The sequence below is a fragment of the Lactuca saligna genome, chromosome 3 (genome assembly GCF_052625555.1).
Source record: "Lactuca saligna cultivar CGN05327 chromosome 3, ASM5262555v1, whole genome shotgun sequence".
NCBI classification, from domain to species: domain Eukaryota; kingdom Viridiplantae; phylum Streptophyta; class Magnoliopsida; order Asterales; family Asteraceae; genus Lactuca; species Lactuca saligna.
In genome coordinates this window covers 2,453,724-2,476,044 of record NC_136419.1, presented here as the reverse complement: position 1 = coordinate 2,476,044, position 22,321 = coordinate 2,453,724, and the positions used below count along the sequence as shown (strand labels likewise).

Below are 22,321 nucleotides of genomic sequence, written 5' to 3'. Positions count from 1 at the left end.
GTTTTACTTCCTGGTACATGATCAACTAAGATCCAAAATTAGTTATCGTACATGGACTGAATCTCGCTGTCCATCGCCTCTTTCCACTTTGCAGACTCTGGGTCTACCATAGATTCCTTGTAGTTGTTAGGTTCTTCCAAATTTATTAGTGTACTATCACTAAGATACGTATCACCCTCGGTATTTATATGAAAACCATACAACATGGGTGGAGCACTAACTCTACTGGAACGTCTAAGAGGTAATGATATGTCAATCAGTTCTACCGGAGTTTCCGCCTCGGGTTGAACGCTAGCGTTAGAGGTTCCTTCATCACTCGACTTTTGAATCTCTCCAAGATCGATTGGCCTCCCATTGTCCCCATGACTTATGAGTTCTCTCTCTCTTGGAAAACCCCTCTCCTCGTAACGAAGACAACATTGTCACTCGGTCTATAAAAGAGATATCCAAAGGACTTCTGCGGGTAGTCGATGAAAATACACCGCTCACTGCGAGGCTCGAGTTTGTCGTGAGTCTCTCGTCTTACGAAAGCCTTGCAACCCCAAACCTTGATATGTGCTAACGAGGGAGCCTTCCCTGTCCACATCTCATGAGGTGTTTTGGCAACCTTTTTCGTAGGGACTAAGTTAAGGATATGGGCGGCAGTCTCTAAGGCATTCCTCCAGAATGAGATAGGTAGTGAAGCATGTCTCGTTTATTCAGTATTGGACCATCTATAGCAGTTATATCCATTTTATTAAGTTATTTAGTAATTCCTTTTAGTTATCACCTTGTTCTAGACGATCTCAGTATCGGTGTTTTTTTATGGATTGCTATTTCAAGCATTGCTCCTGTCGGCCTTCTTATGTCAGGATATGGCTCAAATAATAAATATTCTTTTTTAGGTGGTCTACGAGCTGCTGCTCAATCAATTAGTTACGAAATACCATTAACTCTATGTGTGTTATCAATATCTCTACGTGTGATTCGTTAAGACATAAATTGCCCCCTACTTCTTTTCTTTCTAGGAAAGAAGTATCATGATTTGAATATCTATTTTCGTTTTTTATTCATTATTCGGGGGTTGATGAAGAAAACCAGATAGTTATATGAGTGAAAGAAACGGCTTATCAATTTGCAGTAAAAGATTGAATCTCATTTCCTATGTACAAGAGTTAAGAAAAGTAAACATAAGTATTAGAGACTGTTTACCCCAAGATTAATTGATTAGTGATCATAACTTGACGCGGGTTCAAAAGATCAACTTTATGGGGTTTTTACTATCTATTACCATATGTATTACCCTAAAGTAGATTGATAAAAATGAGTGGATAGCTAGGAACACTAAGGTACACAAAGGATTCGTAATAGAGATTATGTAAGTCTATTTTTCTCTGGATAAAAAGAATTCTAATTGGGGCTTTAAATTGGTAGAAATGATCAAGGAGTACTTCCCACGATTCCGATCCAGAGTATACTTCTATTCACCGATTAAGTAAATAACTATCAAGAACGAAGTAATCCTTTAACTTTGTTTAACGTCCCCCTTTTTGAGAAAGGAGAATAGGAACGAAAAAACTCGAAAGACTTAATGGAATTGCACTAGAAAAAAATATCTTTTTTCTTTCTCTATATAGAGATAGAATGCTTGTCATAATTCGTGAACTAATGCAACGTCTAATTTGATTTCGTAATTAAAAACGTTAGGTTGAAATATCTATGGATATTGATACAAGAAACATTTTATTCAAGGATTAAGTTATTACTCAACAAAGAAGAATTTAAATTATTAAAAGATAAGATGAATTCAGAAGCACTTTATTATAAATATAGCAAACAGAATTCCAGTGTCTAATGGGGACCTTACAATGGATTTGATTTTCTCTCTATATATCCTACAAACATATCAAGAAAAATAATAATAGACGGGTCCTTAGATTTATTTGTGACCTTTGAGGAGCCGTATGAGATGAAAATCTCATGTACGGTTCTGGAATAGGGATGGGAACAGTGATGTTATCATCCACTATGATTATCTAACAGTTCAAGTACAGTTGATATAGTTGAAGTGCAGTCAAAATATGGTTTTTGGGGATGGAATTTGTGGCGTCAACCTATAGGCTTTCTAGTTTTTCTAATTTCTTCCCTAGCCGAGTGTGAACGATTACCCTTTGATTTACCAGAAGCAGAAGAAGAATTAGTAGCAGGTTATCAAACCGAATATTCCGGTATAAAATTTGGTTTATTTTACGTTGCTTCATATTTAAATCTACTAGTTTCTTCATTATTTGTAACAGTTCTTTACTTGGGGGGTTGGAATCTTTCTATTCCGTACATATTTGTTCCCGGAATTCCTTCTAGGGCCTGTTGAATAATTTTTATGGATTCTGTCATTTCACTGATTCGTACTAAATAACGAGCTAATGAATCCCCTTCTTTTTGCCATTGGACTTCCCAATCAAATTCGTCGTAACACTCATAATGATCAACTTTACGAAGATCCCATTGTATTCCGGAAGCTCGTAGCATGGGTCCCGACAAACCCCAATTTATTGCTTCCTCTCCACCAATAATGCCTACTCCTTCAACTCGTTCTAAAAAAATGGGATTCCGCGTAATAAGCTTCTGATATTCAGCAATTCCTGTTAAAAAATAATCGCAAAAATCCAAACATTTGTCTATCCACCCATGAGGTAAATCAGCAGCGATTCCACCAATACGAAAAAAATTGTGCATCATTCGCATACCGGTGGCAGCTTCGAATAGGTCATATATCAATTCTCTTTCTCGAAAAATATAGAAGAAAGGAGTCTGCGCCCCAATATCTGCCATAAAAGGGCCAAGCCATAACAAATGCGAAGCTATACGACTTAACTCCAACATAATGACTCTGATATAACTGGCCCTTTTAGGGACATGAATATTGCCTAATTGCTCTGGTGCATTTACCGTTATTGCTTCTGTGAACATAGTAGCTAAATAATCCCAACGTGTTACATATATTATATAATTGTTCGATTTTCTGCAATCTTTTCCATACCTCTGTGTAAATAACCCAATATTGGTTCACAGTCAATAACATCTTCACCATCTAGAGTAACAATGAGTCGAAGAACACCGTGAATTGATGGGTGGTGAGGTCCCATATTGACTATCATGAGGTCTTTTCTTGTAGCTGGTCCAGTCATAGGTTTTTCCTGATTCATTCTTCCATGAATTGCTGAAAGCGAAAAGAAGTTCATCAAACTTTAAGCGATAATTCAAACTAACTCTTCAAATTAACGAATGAGATAGGTAGTGAAGCATGTCTCATCATGGAACGAACCATGTCTAGCAAGGTTTGATTACGCCTCTCAGCTACACCATTCAACTGTGGTGTCCTAGGTGGCGTTAATTGCAAAACTATTCCGCATTCCTTGAGGTAGTCTTGGAATTCAAGACTTAGATACTCTCTACCTCTATCGGATTGAAGCATCTTGATTTTCCTGCCCAATTGATTCTACACTTCTTGTTTAAACTCTTTGAACTTTTCAAATGTTTTCGACTTTTGCTTGATTAAGTAGATATCCCATATCTGCTATAATCGTCGGTGAAAGTCACATAGAAGCGGTTCGCATCCCTTGTAGTGGATCTAAAGGGCCCACACACATCGTTGTGTATGAGATCCAATAGACCCTCACCCCTTTCATAAGTGCCAGTGAAGGGTGACTTGGTCATCTTTCCAAGTAAACAAGACTCGCACACGTCATCGTCCCTAAGGTTGAATGACTCCAACACTCCATCCTTTTGGAGTTGGGCTATGCGTTTCTTGTTGACATGTCCAAGACGACAATGCCACAAGCATACTTTATTTATACTATTGGAAGAATCCACACACAATACATCATTTCCTAAGTTATCTACAACCATCATAGTCTCATATATTCCATTACAAGGCAATGCTTCAAAATATAAAACATTATTAAGATAAGCATAAATAGAACCCTTTTCATTATCAAATGAATATCTAAAACCTTGTCTATATAAACCATGAAATGAAATGATGTTTCTTGCTATATCTAGCGAATAGCAACAATTGTTCAAATGTAAACCTAATCTAATACTAAGCACTAAGGACTAAACTCCAATCTTGGTGATAGGCGACGATCTTCTGTTTCCCATGATTAAATTTATTCTTCCTTGCTCTAGATCCCTATTTCTTCTTAGTCCCTACGAATCAGAACATATGTGAAAACCACATCCTGTATCAAGACCCCAAGAAATAGCATGCGATAAATCATTAGATTTAATTGTGTAAATACCTACGAAAGATGTCTTGATCTTCCCATCCTTGATGGCTTGCAAATATTTTGGGCAGCTTCTCTTCCAATTCCCTATCTTGTGGCAGTGGTGGCACTCTGCCTCCTTAGGGTTGGAGTTGGGCTTAGCAGAACCAACTTTGGTTCCACTAGAAGAGGTTCCATCTTAGGATTTTCCCTTGTGGTGGCTCTTTGAGGGAGCCTTCCTCTTCTTACCATTCCCTTGACCTATTGCTAAGACAGGCTCAACACTGGGAGTAGGAGTCGGTGCAACAGACTTATCCTTGCTATTGCTCTCAGCAATCCTTAACATTTAACTTCAGCAGGTGATCAACATATCTCTGCATCTTTTGCAGATGAGTGGTAAGGGACTCTCCATTACCCAATTTGGCAGTGATCATCGAATTGATGTTCTCATACCTTTCTTGCCTCACACTTTGGTGGTATCGGTCCAACAAGTCCTAATGCATTTCATAGGGATACATTTCCTTATAGGACTTTTGGAGTTCTGCAGTCATGGTCGCTAGCATGATGCAATGGACTTTCATGACATCACGCTCATGGGCCTCAAAGGAAGCGATTTATTCAGCAGTGGCAGTGTTGAGGTTGATTTCCTTTAGCTTCTCATCAAGGACATACTATTTGTCCTCGTAGCGAGTGGCCATTCGGATGTTGCGGATCCAATCATTGAAATTGGTCTCATCAAAGATCACTTTCCCATACAAATTCATGAGTGAGCATGAGCCAGAGGAGTTTGAGTGTGAAGCTTTGTTGTTGACGTTCGACATCTAAAATAGAAAAGAACAAAGTTTGATTAGAAATGAATCCCCAATTAAACACCCAAATGAGAAACTAGGGCTAGGATCTAACAACATTATTTACAAATTAGAAAAGAGATGCCGTAATCTAACATGCAAATAATTTGAAGGTAAGTGAATGACGATTCACTAATTCTCCACCACGAAAACCAAAAAAGAGATTAAGTTTTAAATGTTTTGAAAACTCCTAGATTCCTTTGAGATTCATTGAACTTTTCAATGACATGTTTAAATTTCGATGTGCCCCTTTAGTTTGTGACTAAGATGTCGAGGATCACAAAGCGGGTGTGAATAACCATGCAAATGTACATGGTGCCGTCATTGTTACAATCACCTATTCGATGTGTCGGTTAGCCACACACGCTCCATCGAATTATGACAAAAAATGAGTCACCCTTTTCCACCTATACTTAGAGTCCAATCAGTGTGTCGGTTAACCACATGCGTTCCACTAACGTCTTAGCAAGGGTGAAAAGTGTAATTTCATGGAATTGCACCAATTCACTTTTCCTAAAGTAACTAAGGTTGGGAATTGTTGTAAAAACATTTAGTTACTTTTATAATTCATTATACATTTGTTGATGAAGGGTTTGCCATATCCTAACCGTTCGGCTAACAACCCTCCACCAATCAAGGAAGTGGTGGGTAAGAGTGGACAACCATTAAACGGCCATTTTATAGGCCATAACCTTATACCACCCTTATTGATCGGCTTCGTGAATGAGGCCTTCTAACGGGAAATACTAGGGTTTTAATATCAATTTTAAAATTTTCGAACTTCAAAACTTTTAAATTTTAAAAATTTTAAATATTAAAACTCTTGATTTAAAAATTATCCCAAAATTAAGCAATTAATTTTAATTATTAAATCTTGAAGGATTATCTTTTAAATTAAACAATTAATTTAAGCTAATCCCTTAAATCCCCTAAAATTCGAAAATATGGGATAAGATAATTCAAAATCTTTAATTACTATATTTAAACAATTAAAAGATAATTAGAAGATATGGCATTATCCTAATCCTTAAAATTTAGGATCTTATCTTGGGGAGGAGGCCAAATTCGAAAACCCTAGGGTTGGCAAACCCTAGAATTTGAAATCTTGGGGGCTAAGGAAAGGGTTTGAAAAACCCTTATCAAAATTCGAAATTTAGGGTTCAAGAACCTTAATTTCGAAAATCATACATTTGTATAATGCTAATAGAAAACAAAACCAAAGGCTCTAATACCACTGTTGAGTTTTATACGAACAATCATATGTGTGCATCCAACCCTAGATTCAGATCTATGTTTTCATTATTAGATACACAACATTATGAACACATGAATAACCCTATCTTGCTGCTAGTAATTTCGAAATTCATGAAGGAGAAAGGATTACATACCTCTTGTTGTTATGTTATAATAACAACTTAAATCTTGAATCTTCGTGTCTTTGAAAGCAAGTACCACAAGTGTAGTACTTCTATTGGCTCACAAACATCAAGAGAAAATGGAGAGGCAAGAGAGAGAGAGAGAGAGAGAGGATAGGCATAAAATCGGCTCTAGGAACTTATAGGATCAAGTGGCCGATTTTCCTAAGCCAAGGGGTCCTTATATAGGTATAGGGATTAGGGTTTCAGTCATTATCCTTATCTAGTTGCTTTCCCACCAAGCAGCCCATAAGATAAGTCTAAAAGCCTTATCATGAACGAATTCTAAGGTCTCGTCCCCTTGAATTCGTCCACCTTATCCCATAGGGCATCCTTTGCCCTATTTTGCAACTATCACATAATTATAGTTCAGCCCCCTAGTTTAGTTAACTTCTTTTAATGACAACATTAATTCTTAATTAATTCTTGACTAATGTTAACTAAACAATTATGATTTCTCTTTTAATATATTATTCTTATAATATATCAATAAACCATAATAACCTCTTTCTCTATAATTTCTCCAGTCAAGTTGTTTTGGTGAAGGCAACCGAAAAGGACCATGCACAACCGGTAAAGTACTTACCAAATATGGTTACGAGCTTAGACATTAATCCAACAATAGGCTCGTACAAATATTTTGGTTCTCAAAAGAACTTGTATGTATGTATCTGTGTGTATATGTCTGTATATGTGTGTGTGAGTATGTGTGTGTGTCTATATATATATATATATATATATATATATATATATATATATATATATATATATATATATATATATATATATATATATATATATATATACTTCCAGTTGATTTAGACTTTTGGTCCATTTTTCTGTTTTCTTTTTTTAAACAACAAGTAGAAATGTAGTAAATGAAAAAAAGCTAACACAAAATTAAAAGATATTCCCTCCTTCCCAAGATTAGTGCCCACGTTTAACTTTTTAAGTTCCTTTTGTTCAACTTTGACATTAAATAATTTATTTTTTGTTATATAATTTTTTATGCAAGATATATGAAAAGATTGTTATTTAAATGTATTTTTATTGATATAAGTTTCATCAAAAATTATATAACACAAATAAAGTTATTTATTATCAAATTTAACATGGAAAAACATAAAAAGTCAAAACGTGGACAAGAATTTTGGAATGGAAGGAGTATATTTCTTATGATAATTAATAAATAAAAGCTCTTGCTTTCATCCATGATGAACCTAGACGAAGTGTTCCGTAACTTTTGTTTTGTTCCATAACCTTTAAGAAATATAATGTAATAGCTCGTTTTACATCATAATTAGTGGTATAATTATTTCATAAAAATTTAAGTTGTGGACAGCGGCGGACGTAGAATCTTAAATTAGGGTTAAGGACGCGAAATTAATAGTAGCGGGATGATAGTGCGAAAAAATTGAAATTTTAACACTAGACATTGCCGGTATCACACTGGTACAAAAATGTCCCTGCTTATGGAGTACTATCATTAACCTCAATTAGGTTAGTTTATGACCTTGGGATTTGGTGCATGTGATTTTATCAGAACTCCAAAACCTCATGGTGGAAGGAGTTAGGATACTTTGTGCATCTTTATCAGTATTGCTTGTCAAAGTATATGTGTTTGATATGCAACTATTGAGATTTAGTTGTTAGTTTTAAAACAAAATATTGGGAAAAAAGATATGTTTAAATCCAACAATTTATTTCAAATGCCAAATTCTGATTTTTCATTAAAATAAATATTATCGTAAAACGAGTGAGATGGCAAATGGCCAACAAGCTGTGCTGCCAAGTTTTTTGTATGGTAAAACTAATTTGTTTGAAGACTACATCCATAGAGCGGGATGATATAACATTGCTATGCATGATCCGTTGTACCCTATTAAGAAGCTCGATCCACTGCATTCGGTGAGAGGAAACCAAACGTATCTAATGAAAATGGTATGAACACATGCTGTTTTTCATACATGATTCTGCATGTTTGGTGACTTTGCCTGTAACAGCCTTTAAAACAGCCTGCCCTACCGTGAAACCCCAATCCCTCAAGCCCATAAGAGAAGATACCACTATAAGGTCCACACATGCGTGTTTCCCTCCGACCCATAAAAAAAAATCAAAACTTCAGACGGTCTAACGGTTGACCTTCCTTCCATGTAGTCAGTCAAGAAATTCACAGGTGCATCTTTCAAATAGCGTTTAACAAAAAGCTATCTTTTATAATTTTGCAAATTAACTTAGCTACTCTTTTTAAAAATCAACGACGTCTTATAAATAAACCATTTTGTATAATTTGACATGTTTTAAAAACGTACAAGTACTTTTGTCAAACATTCATATACAAATAAAACTATAGTTTTCAACTACCAACTTCTACTAATCATTTAGTTAGGATGGTTGGTGGTAGTGGTGGAAACATTGGTTATTGGGGTGACGGAGAAAAAGGAACAGACAAGGCTTTATACTCATTTATGATTGTAACTCTCTGGTCGCGTCAGTACATCGAAACGTTAGAGTTGTAAATAAAAAATATGTGTTTGAGGTTGAATCAAAAGATTTGTATTTTTTATGGAATCTCAACAGAATATATATATATATATATATATATATATATATATATATATATATATATATATATATATATATATATATATATATATATAATCATGAATAAATTAATAATGGGAAAATAAATCTTAATTAAGAACCATTTACGGTTTATTTACCGACTATAACAACCTATATGAAATTTTATTCTATATAAATAACTTTTTTGAAGTTGATTATATATATATATATATATATATATATATATATATATATATATATATATATATATATATATATATATATATATATATATATATATATATAGACACACACTAGGTCTGAGACCCGTATATTATACAGGTTAGATAAAACAAAAAATTAAATATGAAAGTTTAAACAAAATTTTATTTAAATTTAAATTTAAAATTTAAAATTTGAATTTAAAAGAAAACATATTAAATACTATATGAGTACTAATATTGTAATTTATTGATTATTTTGAATTAAGACAATTGTTAATTGGAGTGTAAATATGATTTGTCAATTAACCAAAATAACATGTGTCCAAGTTAATAAGAGAGTCACATGTAGCAAAATTATTTTCATTTATTAAGGACGAAAATCGAGAACAACGGTATATTCAAAATTTTTTTTTGATAAAAATGTGGTCTAAAAAATATTTTAAAGGAAAAAAAGATATAGGTTTTTTGGCAAGAATGCGATTTTTTTGATACAATCAGGTGTGTGTACGTTTAATGTAAAAATATACATTTATTTCCTTGGCTGTTGATCATTATGATCTCCTACCTTCACGATTGGTTTCTTGTTAATTATGGTTCTTTATTGAACATCACCATATATATATATATATATATATATATATATATATATATATATATATATATATATATATATATATATATAAATTGACCTTCAAATATAATTATTTTAATAAATAACTCAAATTTATATACATTTCATTTGCTTAAAGCCAAATAAAAAGAGAAAAAGACATAAAAAGGACAAAAAGAAATGTAAATAAAATTCTGCACGCTTTTGAAAACAGGCCTTGGCAATGGCTGCGGTCTAGGGTCTAACCTAAATGAAGAAGATTTAAATCCAGCCAATTTTGTGTTTCTTTGTCAGATTTGTGGTCATTAAACTGGATTTACAATTTATTTTTTCTAAATGGGTTTGTAAGAACCTAAAAGAAAGCCATTTTAAACCTTTAAAATGGAAGATACTTTCAACCCGAATTGGGTAGTTAATTACGGTTTATTTAGAACAAATGAAGCTAGGCGCTATGATCGAACATTAGATTTGTAGTTTGTATGAACAACACACCTATTAACTTGCATTTCATTGGTTCATTGCAACTAGGTCTTTAAATGTTAGTATATTATAAAGGTCTTCGTCTGTTGTCTCTTTTAATTTTCATGCAAGTGGAATTTGCGAAGACCAATTAATCTCAAGGAAAAGCACAAGACATGATTGTATATGATTTTGGATTATTTGCGTTGTGAATTGATTTTTGATTTAGTAGATTTCTAGGATGTGTGTAGCATAAAACCTTGAAGAGTTTAACAAATTATTAATTATTGGTAAATTAATAAACATATGATAAAAAATCACTGCTTAAAAATGAATAAATAAATAAATAAATAAGTAAACCATACCAGTCCTACTCAAAAGCCCCACATACCCTTATGTTCATTTTGTTATTTTATGTATTTTCTTTGTCTCGGGGTTGGAAGAATGTAGAAGGATTATTTTGGTTTCTGATTAAATAATGAGAAAATTCGTTTATATCTTGAGAAAAAAGGAAAAAGAAAAACACATGTTACTTCACATCAAACAAAAGGAAATATTAGGAATGTACTTTGGGAGCATCCATTAATAATGTCTCTTATGGAAATTTGACTTTCCATCAACTGACCCATGACCCATCCATGCTTGTCTCTCTTAGATCACCTAACCGGTGTGTGTGATTTAGTTTTTGAATCTGCTATTTTTATGGTCTATAAAGCCCCAACACACAGCTTCAACCTTTTTCATTCAACAGCAAACACACTTAATATTGTATAGGATTTGCACAGTATATATGTACCCCACAGGCATGTGAATCATCATCAATGACTGCACTAAACCTTTTAGCAACACTCCATTTTTGTTTTTTTTGACTAAGAGTAATAATTTATCTACTCATCCGATTACATAAATCAGAAATCTTAGAGCCATTACTTTTGTACTATTATAAATTGATAGATCCAGATTTTCCCATACTATCATCTCTCATTAATTGAAAAAATATATAGGTAAAATACATGTACTAATAAAACAGATCAAGCGAATAAAATCCGCGAATAAATAAATATAAATACAACCCAAAATACAATTAATCTAATATGCTAACATCCCCTCACACTTTGATAGTTTTATTAGTAGGAACGTTCAAACTAAAATGGAACTCTAAAAAAAGAGCAGACCAAAAACACTTAGTGAAAATCTCGGCATATTAAGACGATGATGGAACAAGTACAACGCGAAGTTCTCGAAGGATAACTTTGCCTCAAATGAAGTAAATATCAATTTCAATGTTTTTGGTTTGGTGATATTGGACTGAGGTGTCAGACAAGTAGGCAACATTAATATTATCACGTTAGACAATATTAGCCTAATCATGTAGCTTGAGTGACTCAAGAAGCAAATTACATAGCCAACACATTTCAACAATAACATTAACAACGTCTCGATATTAAGCTTCTACACTAGATCATGATACTGTAGTCTATTGCTAAAAGGACCAATCGAGAAACACGTAATACTTTTAAGTGGATCTTTTGGAGGAGGAACAACCAACTCAATCAATATCAAAATAGTCAATCAAACTACGATACGAAGAGAAAAATAATTGCAAGCCAAAAGTAATGGTACCGCTAACTTATTGAAAATTACGTTTAAGAGTTTCGAAGTGAGGCTTTATAGAATCATGCATGTAAAGAAAAATATGTTGAACGATATAAGTAAGGTCACGTGAAATTAAGATATTATAGAGTCCCATCTAGACTCCTATGGAGTGTCAGATTTGAGACCAAGATGCCAAATGCATTGATTTTGACAAGAGTGTCAGAAGAGGTCCAAGTCGATTTGCACGTCATCATTTTTCAAGAATCTTAAGTGCATATTTTTGTTGAGATAAGAACATGCCATGGTGATTTCCAGTAACAACAATGCCAAGAAAAAAGTTCGAGTCCCTAAGAACATGCCACTGTGATTTCAAGTAACAACAATTCCAACAAAATAGTTTAAGTCCCTAAGAACGTGCATTGATTATCTAGTAACAACAATGCTAAGAAAATAGTTCAAGTCCCTAAGAACATGCCAAGGACACAAGGATGAGTAAGGATTGTGTTTATGGGGGATTACGGTCTGAGTTGAGCGAACAGTCGATAGTGGAGGTGCCACTTTCTGTGACCCAAGTGGTTCTATTTCCGTTTCTTGAGGGAGATGTAAGAGGTGTTGAGATTTCGGTTTCTGAGTTTGGGGGAGATCCCTATGGGATCGCACTGATGGTGATTTTCAATCAGAGTATCTGGCAGTAGGTCTGTCGCGAGGGAATGATATAGCTTGAGCAGGTTGTCAATGGGGACTGAGATGGTCAAGGACTAGGATACACCCTATTTGAGTATAGTAGGGCATGTGTTAGCTGCACCGTTGGACGATCAAGAAGAGAATATTAGGGTGGTGACTCTTATTGTCTTTGATGGGTATAGAGAGTGGAAATGTGGGTTCTGCTCTTATGATAAGGGACGTGTCGGAGCGTTGGGCGAGGAGTCGAGGATGAGGAGTATGACAGTTTATTATTTCCAGATTAAGAGTCAGGTTTAATACTGGACAGTTGGGAGGTCTGGTGATGGTATGGTGTGAGATTCTAAATGGCTAGAGGCAGTCATGATGTTAAGTTCTGAGGATTTTATTTGAGATTCAGGTATTTGAATTTATCCTATTACTTTTTATTAAACAAGATATTGTAATTAATAGTTTTGAATTTCGATATGGGCTACCTATGTAGATGTTTGTAGTGGATTTGTTGGATTTGGAAAAGTAATTCTTCTACCTTAAACAATTTTATATACAAAGTGAGAAACCCTTCTACCTTAAACTATTTATCAATAATTTTACAAATATGCAACTTTTTTTAAATTGTTAAGTATTAATATTCTGAATTGAAAACAATAATAACAAATATGAAATAACCATATACAAAGTAAAAATATACGAGTAGACATTCACGATTTCAATTAATATTTTTTTTTTCATTTAAATGCATTTATATGTATTAGTAACAATATTAATAATAACAAGCTCAAAAAATAGTATTTTTATTTATATTTTTACTAATACTACTAATAATAATAATAATAATAATAATAATAATAATAATAATAATAATAAGGGTTTTGTTTGTAGAAAAGTTATAATATTTTTGTTTATAGAAAAAATCATTATATTTTTTGGTTACAAACAAGTTTCAATATTTTGGGTTAGTTTACAAAATAGTCCCAAATTAATTTGTTACCGGTTTCAACCACTCAAAAAGGATTAAACTGCAAATTTTTATCGGTTTTCAGGATTTTTTCATTTAAAAAAAATATTGAAACTAAAGTGTAACTTTTCCGTAAATATTAAGACTTTTGTAAAGATTTCCTTTAAAGTTAATAGAAAATGTTTCATATGGGCTTTTTGCTTTTGACACATGTGAACGAAATTTAAAATTTAAAAATTAGATTTGAAGGATCATGTGATTATCAAATTTCAACTGATTTACCTAAGAACTCGGATTTAGAGATTTAAGTAGTGATATGTTTTGGTCCTAGTTCATTTGGGTATGGCGACTACGGTTTAGGAAGGAGGATGAGGGGTAAACAGAGAAGATGTAACTCAACGAAGAAAGAAAGCCCATATCCTTAATCAAAATCAAACTCGTTCCTCATCTTTAAAACCATGAAAACCCATAAAACAAAATCGAAATCATTGTACCCCCCCTCATCTCCCATCCCTCATCTTTATATCCTAGATATAAAAGTTTCGATTGTGTCTATTTACTGAACCAAAATCCAAATCCGACTTCCTTCCTATGTCTGTGTTTATTGTTTTCTCATATTTCCTACCACCACTTTAGAAAGAGTGGTTAAGAGTCCATGGGAGGTGGTGTCGCTGATAAGAGGTGGTAGAAGGAAAGATATATAGTGCGACAATGCAAGGAGGGTTGGTGGCAGAGCCATGATCGGAGGATATGAAGTGAGTGATGGTGCCTTAAAGGGATAACATTAGAGAGAGAGAGAGAGCCCATATTAGTCTATTCTTTTGGGTGTCAACTATATTTATAAAAAATCAAGTTTAGAGATCCAAACCATAAAAGATATATGATTTTAGATTGGTGGTGCAAGTCCAAATACATTTTTTTTTTTAATTTGAAAAATTAAAAAAATGACAACACATTAGCAAATTTTGCAATTTGTCTTTGTTTTAAAATCTTTAAGCAAAGCTTTGGGTATTTTGCATTAAAGAAGAAAATATCCCTACAAATTCGTGACATAAGTATGTGGATGGAACCAAACCAGCTAGCTGGTACAAGTACAAAGGACAATATTAATTAAGAAAATTATTCAAATTCATTTTAAACGTGGCCTTTTCAAAAACTTCATTCAAGTTCATTGAGATTCAGATATGCATTGATAGCATTCACCACATACAATACACGGGTGAAGGTTACGAGAGTTGTTTAATAAACAAGATGATAAAAGGACCACCCCGTGAGGGTTAAAAGATGACAAAATTTAAGGTGGTAAAAGTGGTTTATTTAGTAGACTGTTTCCACTGCTTGAATTCATTCATTCATTCATTCATTCATTCATATAGTAGTAGACTGTCAACTGCAAAATGTTTCTACTGACCTTGGATCTTCTCTCTCTCTGTGAGAGTTTGAATGGTCATGTCATCTAAAGGTACAGCTTTTTTGTTCATGTCCTCTGTAAGACACAATTATTTTCTTAACTTTACATTTTTAGGATGTTTTATGTTTAATTCTAATATTTTTAGCCAAATTCTATAAATCAAAACTATACATGTATATTTAAAATAGCTAACTTATACATCCATTAATCTTTTATTAAAAATCTACATATTTGTTAACCACAAGATTTCAACGCTTAACTCATTGTGCGATGGACAAATTTTTAACACATATGATAATATATGGGTAGCCTAGACACAATTTGGTAAATAAAAACTACTTGATTAATTCTTTTAATTCTTATTATAAAGTTTTATACATTCCAAAAAATTCTTAGCAAAAACAAACAAGTGAATGATGAAAAGTTAATTATATATTGTAAAATTGTTATATCTTTTGCCAAATAAATACCGCAGAAAAGGTAATTATGAGAGAGAGAAAAAATAATGATGGTGATGACTGAGAAAACCCTAAGGAGGCGGAGACGGAGGGATCAATAGTGGGCTTAATGTCCGGGGGACACAAGTTGCAAAAGATATACAGACATTTATTTTACAAGATTAAATATTTTGATTACTTTACAAATGAGTTTTAGATCTTTACCATTAATAATTGATAAACAAAGAATTTATTGACAATTTAATTAATTATTTTAGGGGATTGTCCAAAAAAAAAAAAAGAGTACGACTGTATGCCGTGTACATGATATGAAATTTATTGTACTTTTTCTTCCATGTTTGGTCCATATAACTGATGAAACTAAGTCACTCCAATATATCTTAAAACTATGTTAATTGAGAAATTAAATATCCTTTTACTTTTCTTCCTACTTATCTTCCTATCCATTTGAAATAATAACAAGTGTATTAAAATATAATTAATATTTTTAGTCTATTAAATTTATATTTTGGAGTAGACTTAAAACCAAGAACTTTTCCATTTGAATTTGAAAAAATAATAGAAATTCAGAATTTATATGTTTGAATTGGGGTAAAGTTAAATTTAATTTTTCACAGAGAAAATAAAAAGAAAATGTTTTGTTAAAAGGAAAGCAGTTATTAATTAATAAAAATAAATAAATTCAGAAGAAAGCAACAGATGACTAATGAGAGTAAAGATATATGATCCCATGCAAACGTCCCTTTCGGGCTTCTTTCCCCCACATATCTCTCTCTCTCTTTGAAGTTTGAATACATAACACATGTATCCATGTACATATGTCGTATATTAGATATCACAGTCCTTTCCTTCAAAAACGGGCAGCTGCTAAATCGGAAAACTTGGTTGCTATCTAAACCATCACCCAAAGGTTTCATGATGTGGATATCTATCTCGCTACATGCTTCTCTTGGGAACGGAGCAAGAATGTAATATTTGTCTTTTCTTAGTAAAAGACTAAAAGTAATGCAAAGTTTACCTTTTTTTTTTTGTTAATTCTTTTGTTTGCCGTTTGGAAGGTACTCAAGCTTCTTTTTTTCATAGCTCTTTCGTATTAATAATACGTACAACTAGCTAATAACCTATTACCACATACGTAGAAAGAATAAGTTGGTTGATATATTAACTAATAATAAAGTCGACCGAGTTAATTATGGGTGTGGATAAGAAAGACATGGAGTACAAGAATACAATTTAGTGTACAAGTTAAAACAAGAAGAGATCACGAGGCTTGATCACGCTAGATCCAACCTACATATAGGTGATGAGATAATGTGCACTAAAAACAAAATTAATGTACATTTGAATAGTAATATACACATTCTTACCTATGGCTTTTCATAAATGCCTTACAATTTACGTACCATCTTGATCATCTAAGGAGCAGAAGATCCAAAAATGAATAGATGATTTATAATAATCGCAAGGAGTTGCATTAATTGGCTTTATTTTGTTGTCAGCCGAGTTAATCTCTTAAAACAAGTCAAACTACTAATCAGGTCATTTCTAATCATTCCATTTTAATTCTGTTAAAACTTTCATAAAGGGCAATACATGCATTTACAGGAAAATCATGACTTTGTAAGATATTTGTAAAAGAGTGGATGTAAATAGGCTAATAACACGATTGTGGATTTGAAAATGGAATTTGGAGATCCCTAGCTAGCTAGACTATTTTCAATCCAAAGATCGTTGTTAATATTAGAATAGGGCTTGTCTCAATATATATGGTTTACCAAAAAATAAAATACATAGAAGAATGTATTTAGAAGATGCGTCAATTGATAGTAAAATGATGAGTATAAATACTATAATTTTGCAATAAATTAAGCCCAAAGAAAAGTATATGTATAGCATGCAAAACATGCATGTACACATACCCGACCCATTCATTATTAGCATTAACCAAACAAAAAGAAAAGGAAAATTTGCACTTGTGGCTTCTTATTTCTTTCTCTCTCTCTCTCTCTCTACTGCACCCCCCACCCCTCTTTACCTCTTATCTGCTCCCCTTTTCTTGCTCATCTTAACTCATAAGTCCCCAAAAGCAGATCCAAGGTGGTTGTTAATCTGTCAATTCACCACAATCAATCAACTCAACTCAAATCAATCAATCAATCATACCACTAGGATCCACACCCCACATAAATCTCCAAACAAACTAACCAAAAAACATGTCCATCTCCTCCACCACAACCTCCCCGACTGTACCACAGCTCCTCCACCACCTCCCTCCTCCTTCATGCTCCGATCAGCTCTGCTATGTCCAGTGCACTCACTGCGATACCGTCCTCGCCGTATACTTTCTTTCTTTTTATAAACTTCGTTCTTTTGGGTTTCTTTCTTTCAGCTAGGTTTTATGTTAATTGTTATTTACTAATTATTATTATTATTATTTTAAAATTTAGGTGAGTGTTCCTTGCACCAGCTTGTTCAAGACAGTGACAGTCCGGTGTGGTCACTGCACGAACCTCCTTCCCTTGAGCATGCCTGGGTTGCTGCTGCCACCATCAGTGAATCAGTTCCATATTAGTCATACTAATTTCTTTTCTCCTTCTAATCATACTCTTTTGGTAATATCGATCATCATTTTCCTTCAAGATTTTAGTTTATTATATATATATATATATATAAGTACTCGATATTTTTAAACACAACTAATTATGTCAAGTTTCAATGATGATCTCTTTAATTTCAAGGATGATCAAATTCCGACTGGGGGTTCCAACTTTCTCATCAATCCGAATTACGCAAATGAGTTTTCGTTGACTGCTCGTGGAGGATTTAGGGAGCTTCCGAAACCCCCTGTGACTAATAGACGTAAGTGAGATTCTTTATTTCTTGTCAAGATTGCATCTTTTCTTGATTTCTCTTATATATATTATGTATGATCATATCATCGCTTCTGGTATTTTGTTTTATTTTTGTTTGTCAGCTCTTACGAAAATACAACTGATCAGCGACTTAAAACGTTATTTAGGTCTTTCGAAATTTTATAAAACACATGGTGAATAATTTTCCAGCCAAAATATATCGGAAGTTAACTTTTTAAAGTTTTAAAATACTTATTTCCAACATTAAAACTGATTTAGAATTATGTTTATCCAGGAAAAATCACTGGTAACAATACTTTAAGCTCAGCAAAAAAAAAAAAATATATCTTTTATGTTCTCATCTCTTCGTTTTCTTATGATTTTGTTAATTAACTTCATTTGTCGTTAATGTTTTGTTAAATATTCGCTGGATAAGAAAATTTGGATCGAACTATGTTGCAAATGAACAAGAAACAACATAATATTAGAATAATGTTGGAATTTTTTCCATGAATACTATTTTGAATTATCAGATATTTTTCTTACAACGACAAAAAATTTATCTTGCAACAATGTAGAAGAAGATATACTACAGACTCATGAGAGAAGTTATGCTCCTTATAAACTCGCCATCCGAAATACGATAGTTTCTTAGCATTTGCAGAAGCAAACCAGTGTTTAAAAGAATTAGTTATTTGTTTGTTCCCAATCTCTTTCTCTAAAAAGCTTTAAACATTGAAAGCTTTCATTTTTTACTTATTTCCATGCTCCTCATGTTTAAAATCAAAAGCCACTTTTGTGACATCTCTCTCTCATTCTTTAATTAGTCGGTTTCTTTTGTTTCCCATTCAGTTCCTCCCGAAAGCCCTAATAACTGCATTCACAAACCACAATATATATTTTTTCTTTCTTTAAAAGATTTGAGAGAGAATAATTCTTCAACATCATTGATTCATCCACTACATCAGTATGTACAATTATTAACTTTTTCACGTCATGTTTACTTTAACTTGAACTTTAATTAAACACAATTTATTCTTTGTATCTAGTCAAAAAAATATTTTCGCCAGCATCGATCTATATAATTGTAAACAAAAGCATCAGGTAAACCTAATAATAAAACATTTTTAATCTGGTCAACTGTTTTTGCAAATTTAATTTTGGACAGCCGAACATTTACACAAACATATACTACATACAAGCATTTGTTTGTAACAGTGAGAGCTTAATTTTTCTATAAAAAAAATATAGGTTATGATTAGTTACGTACTTATAAAAAATGTTTAAGCATCTAGCATATCCATTACCAAACAACAGAATATCGTGAGCATAAATGTAATACAAAGAGCACATAAATGTAAAAAAATCACATTTTGCAAAAATAGAAGTTCACTCAATTTAAACCATCTAAAAAAAACGTTATTACTCATTTTAATTATAACAACATAAACCAAATATTTGGCTACAAAAATTGTTGGATGTAAATTAGGCATGAAATGTCCCTTAGCAATCATAGAACAGTTCGTGACTATTTCTATCATTGTATGTTATAAAAGGTGTAGTCATTATTTTTCAAAGAATATATTAACAAACCTAAGTAATGTCTTAATTTATTTTGTAAACAAAACGATATAATTTATTTTTGGATAATCAAAATATTTATTGTATTTCTTCTACAAAAATGTTCAATTGTAAACGAGGGAATGCACATCATTTGAAGACATTTGACATTGATGTTTATTGGTAAATAAGAAATGGTGGGTGAGGTGACAGCATAGATACCCTCGCATTCCTCATTTTACTTTAAATATTGATGAAATAATATAAGACAAGAGACAAAGAAAGAAGGGTGGAAGAAGCAAAAACAGTAGAAAGTAAAAATTGATGGGTTTGTTTTTGTTAATGTCAGCTCCAGAGAAGAGACAGAGAGTCCCCTCCGCCTACAATCGATTCATCAAGTCAGCTTTCATCATCTCTTTTTCATTATCAAAAAAATATTCATTCTGTTTAAATACATAAAAGAAGAAAATAATCAAATCAAAATGAAATTGAAATGCAGGGAAGAGATTCAAAGGATCAAAGCTGGGAATCCTGACATTAGTCATAGAGAAGCCTTCAGTGCTGCTGCTAAGAATGTAACATTTCCCTCCTTTTTTTATTACTTTAGTGTTATTAAAGAGATAACTTTCAGAGTTTATTTTTTTACATATATTTAATTAAATACACTTTTTCAAACACTAACATCTGAAACTTTTGACTGAAGAATAGAAAATTTAGAGACATGGGTTTTGTTAATAATATAAATACGAACATGCATAAAGGTTAACTAGTGTAAAGAGTAGAAGAAGAAAGAATTGAAGCTGTACATATCTATCGTTTTCCATATATTCAAATTTAGAATTGTGTATTTGTTTTTTTTTTTTTTTTTTTTTTTATCCTACAGTGGGCCCACTTTCCACACATTCACTTTGGTCTCATGCCTGATCAGACGACCGCTGTGAACAAGAGCAGCATGCGCCAACAGGTACAGTACTGTTCATATGTACCTCTTGAATCACTTCATTACATACTCCATGTATGAGTAGATCTTAAAAAGCAAAATAAATGAATGCATTACGTTGCAAGACACACTCATTGGATTTGACATTCAAATCTTAAAAAAAGGGTTTTAATGCATGTAGGATCACACAGATGGTGGTTTCATGAAAGATGGTTTCTTTGCTTCTGCAAATGTGGGCGTCTCTCCTTACTAGCTACCAACTTCATCTCTCTCTCTCTCTCTCACTCTCTCTCTCCATAGGTGGTCTGCTGGATATTACTCTAATCCTTACTTAATGAGCTTTATCCGCAAATGAAGCTTTTTATCTACCTTGTACCTTGAAATTTTTAATGTACCAACTGCTTTCAATATCACAGTGCCTCGTGCATCCAATCTCTCTCTCTCTCTCTCTCTCTCTATATATATATATATATATATATATATATATATATATATATATATATATATATATATATATATATATATCAATGAAATTACACACTATTTAATTTAAAGGAATGGAAGAGAATACTGGAGAACAACGGAAATCAATATAAAAGAAAGCTTTTATTTGAAGCAGCGAATCATCAAGACACTTTAACAATTTAGATGGCAAAATTCTAATGAAAAACATGGAAACTAGTCGTATATTATTTTTTAATAATTATTGTAGTGATAAAAGTTATCATTTTTTTAACAAAAAGGAAGAATTAAAATAGAAAACCACAAACCAGCAAAACACTAGTTGTGCTAACACAAACTAATAAAAGTACATAAAAATAAATACACTATTATTTCTTAAATATCCAAAAAAATAAATTAAAATAAGATGCTAATATAAATTAATAAAAATACATTGTTATTTTTGCGTGTTTGGCTTTGTGGTTGTTTACTCATCAAAATATTGAAATTTTTTATTCGAAACTAATATAATAAATTAAAATTTTATAACGGGTTCTTATAATAATAATAATAATAATAATAATAATAATAATAATAATAATAATAATGGGTTCTTTTATGTATAAGATGATCGAGAAAAAAGACAAGTATTTTTAAAAAAATATTATATGTGTGAGGAGTATAAGAAAATGCTCCAAGATTCAGATATTAATACGATTATTCAATGTATAATAAGTATATATTTGAGCTGCTCTTAAATAATTTCATTAATTTATAGATTCTTGTAGTTTCCTTCAATTTAAGATGATTACCATATACCGATGAAACAAATCGAAATCCATGATCATAAGCGTTGTTGACTTGTTGGTATCCATGTTAAACAATACAAGCCATGGAATGACAGATTCCATGTTTAAAACCCCTAGATTTTCACATTTCTTAACTTTAAGCATCCATTTTATGATTAATGCATCACATTCACCATATGATAATAAATATCCACCTATTACTTGCTTATCAACCATTACTCATACTTCCGTAACTAGGGTTCATAATTCG

General features: G+C 32.3%; 1 protein-coding gene across 1 annotated transcript; it reads left to right on the top strand.

Moving 5' to 3' along the window:
* The first annotated feature begins 17,440 nt into the window (after positions 1-17,440).
* LOC145034236 (axial regulator YABBY 5-like) lies at positions 17,441-21,253 on the top strand. The gene is made up of 7 exons (XM_078982613.1): positions 17,441-17,805; positions 17,917-18,081; positions 18,208-18,328; positions 20,231-20,279; positions 20,381-20,456; positions 20,765-20,845; positions 21,003-21,253. The coding sequence occupies exons 1-7, from the start codon at positions 17,683-17,685 to the stop codon at positions 21,072-21,074; spliced, it is 687 nt and encodes a 228-aa protein (XP_078838739.1). The 5' UTR covers positions 17,441-17,682; the 3' UTR covers positions 21,075-21,253.
* Positions 21,254-22,321: the final 1,068 nt, after the last annotated feature.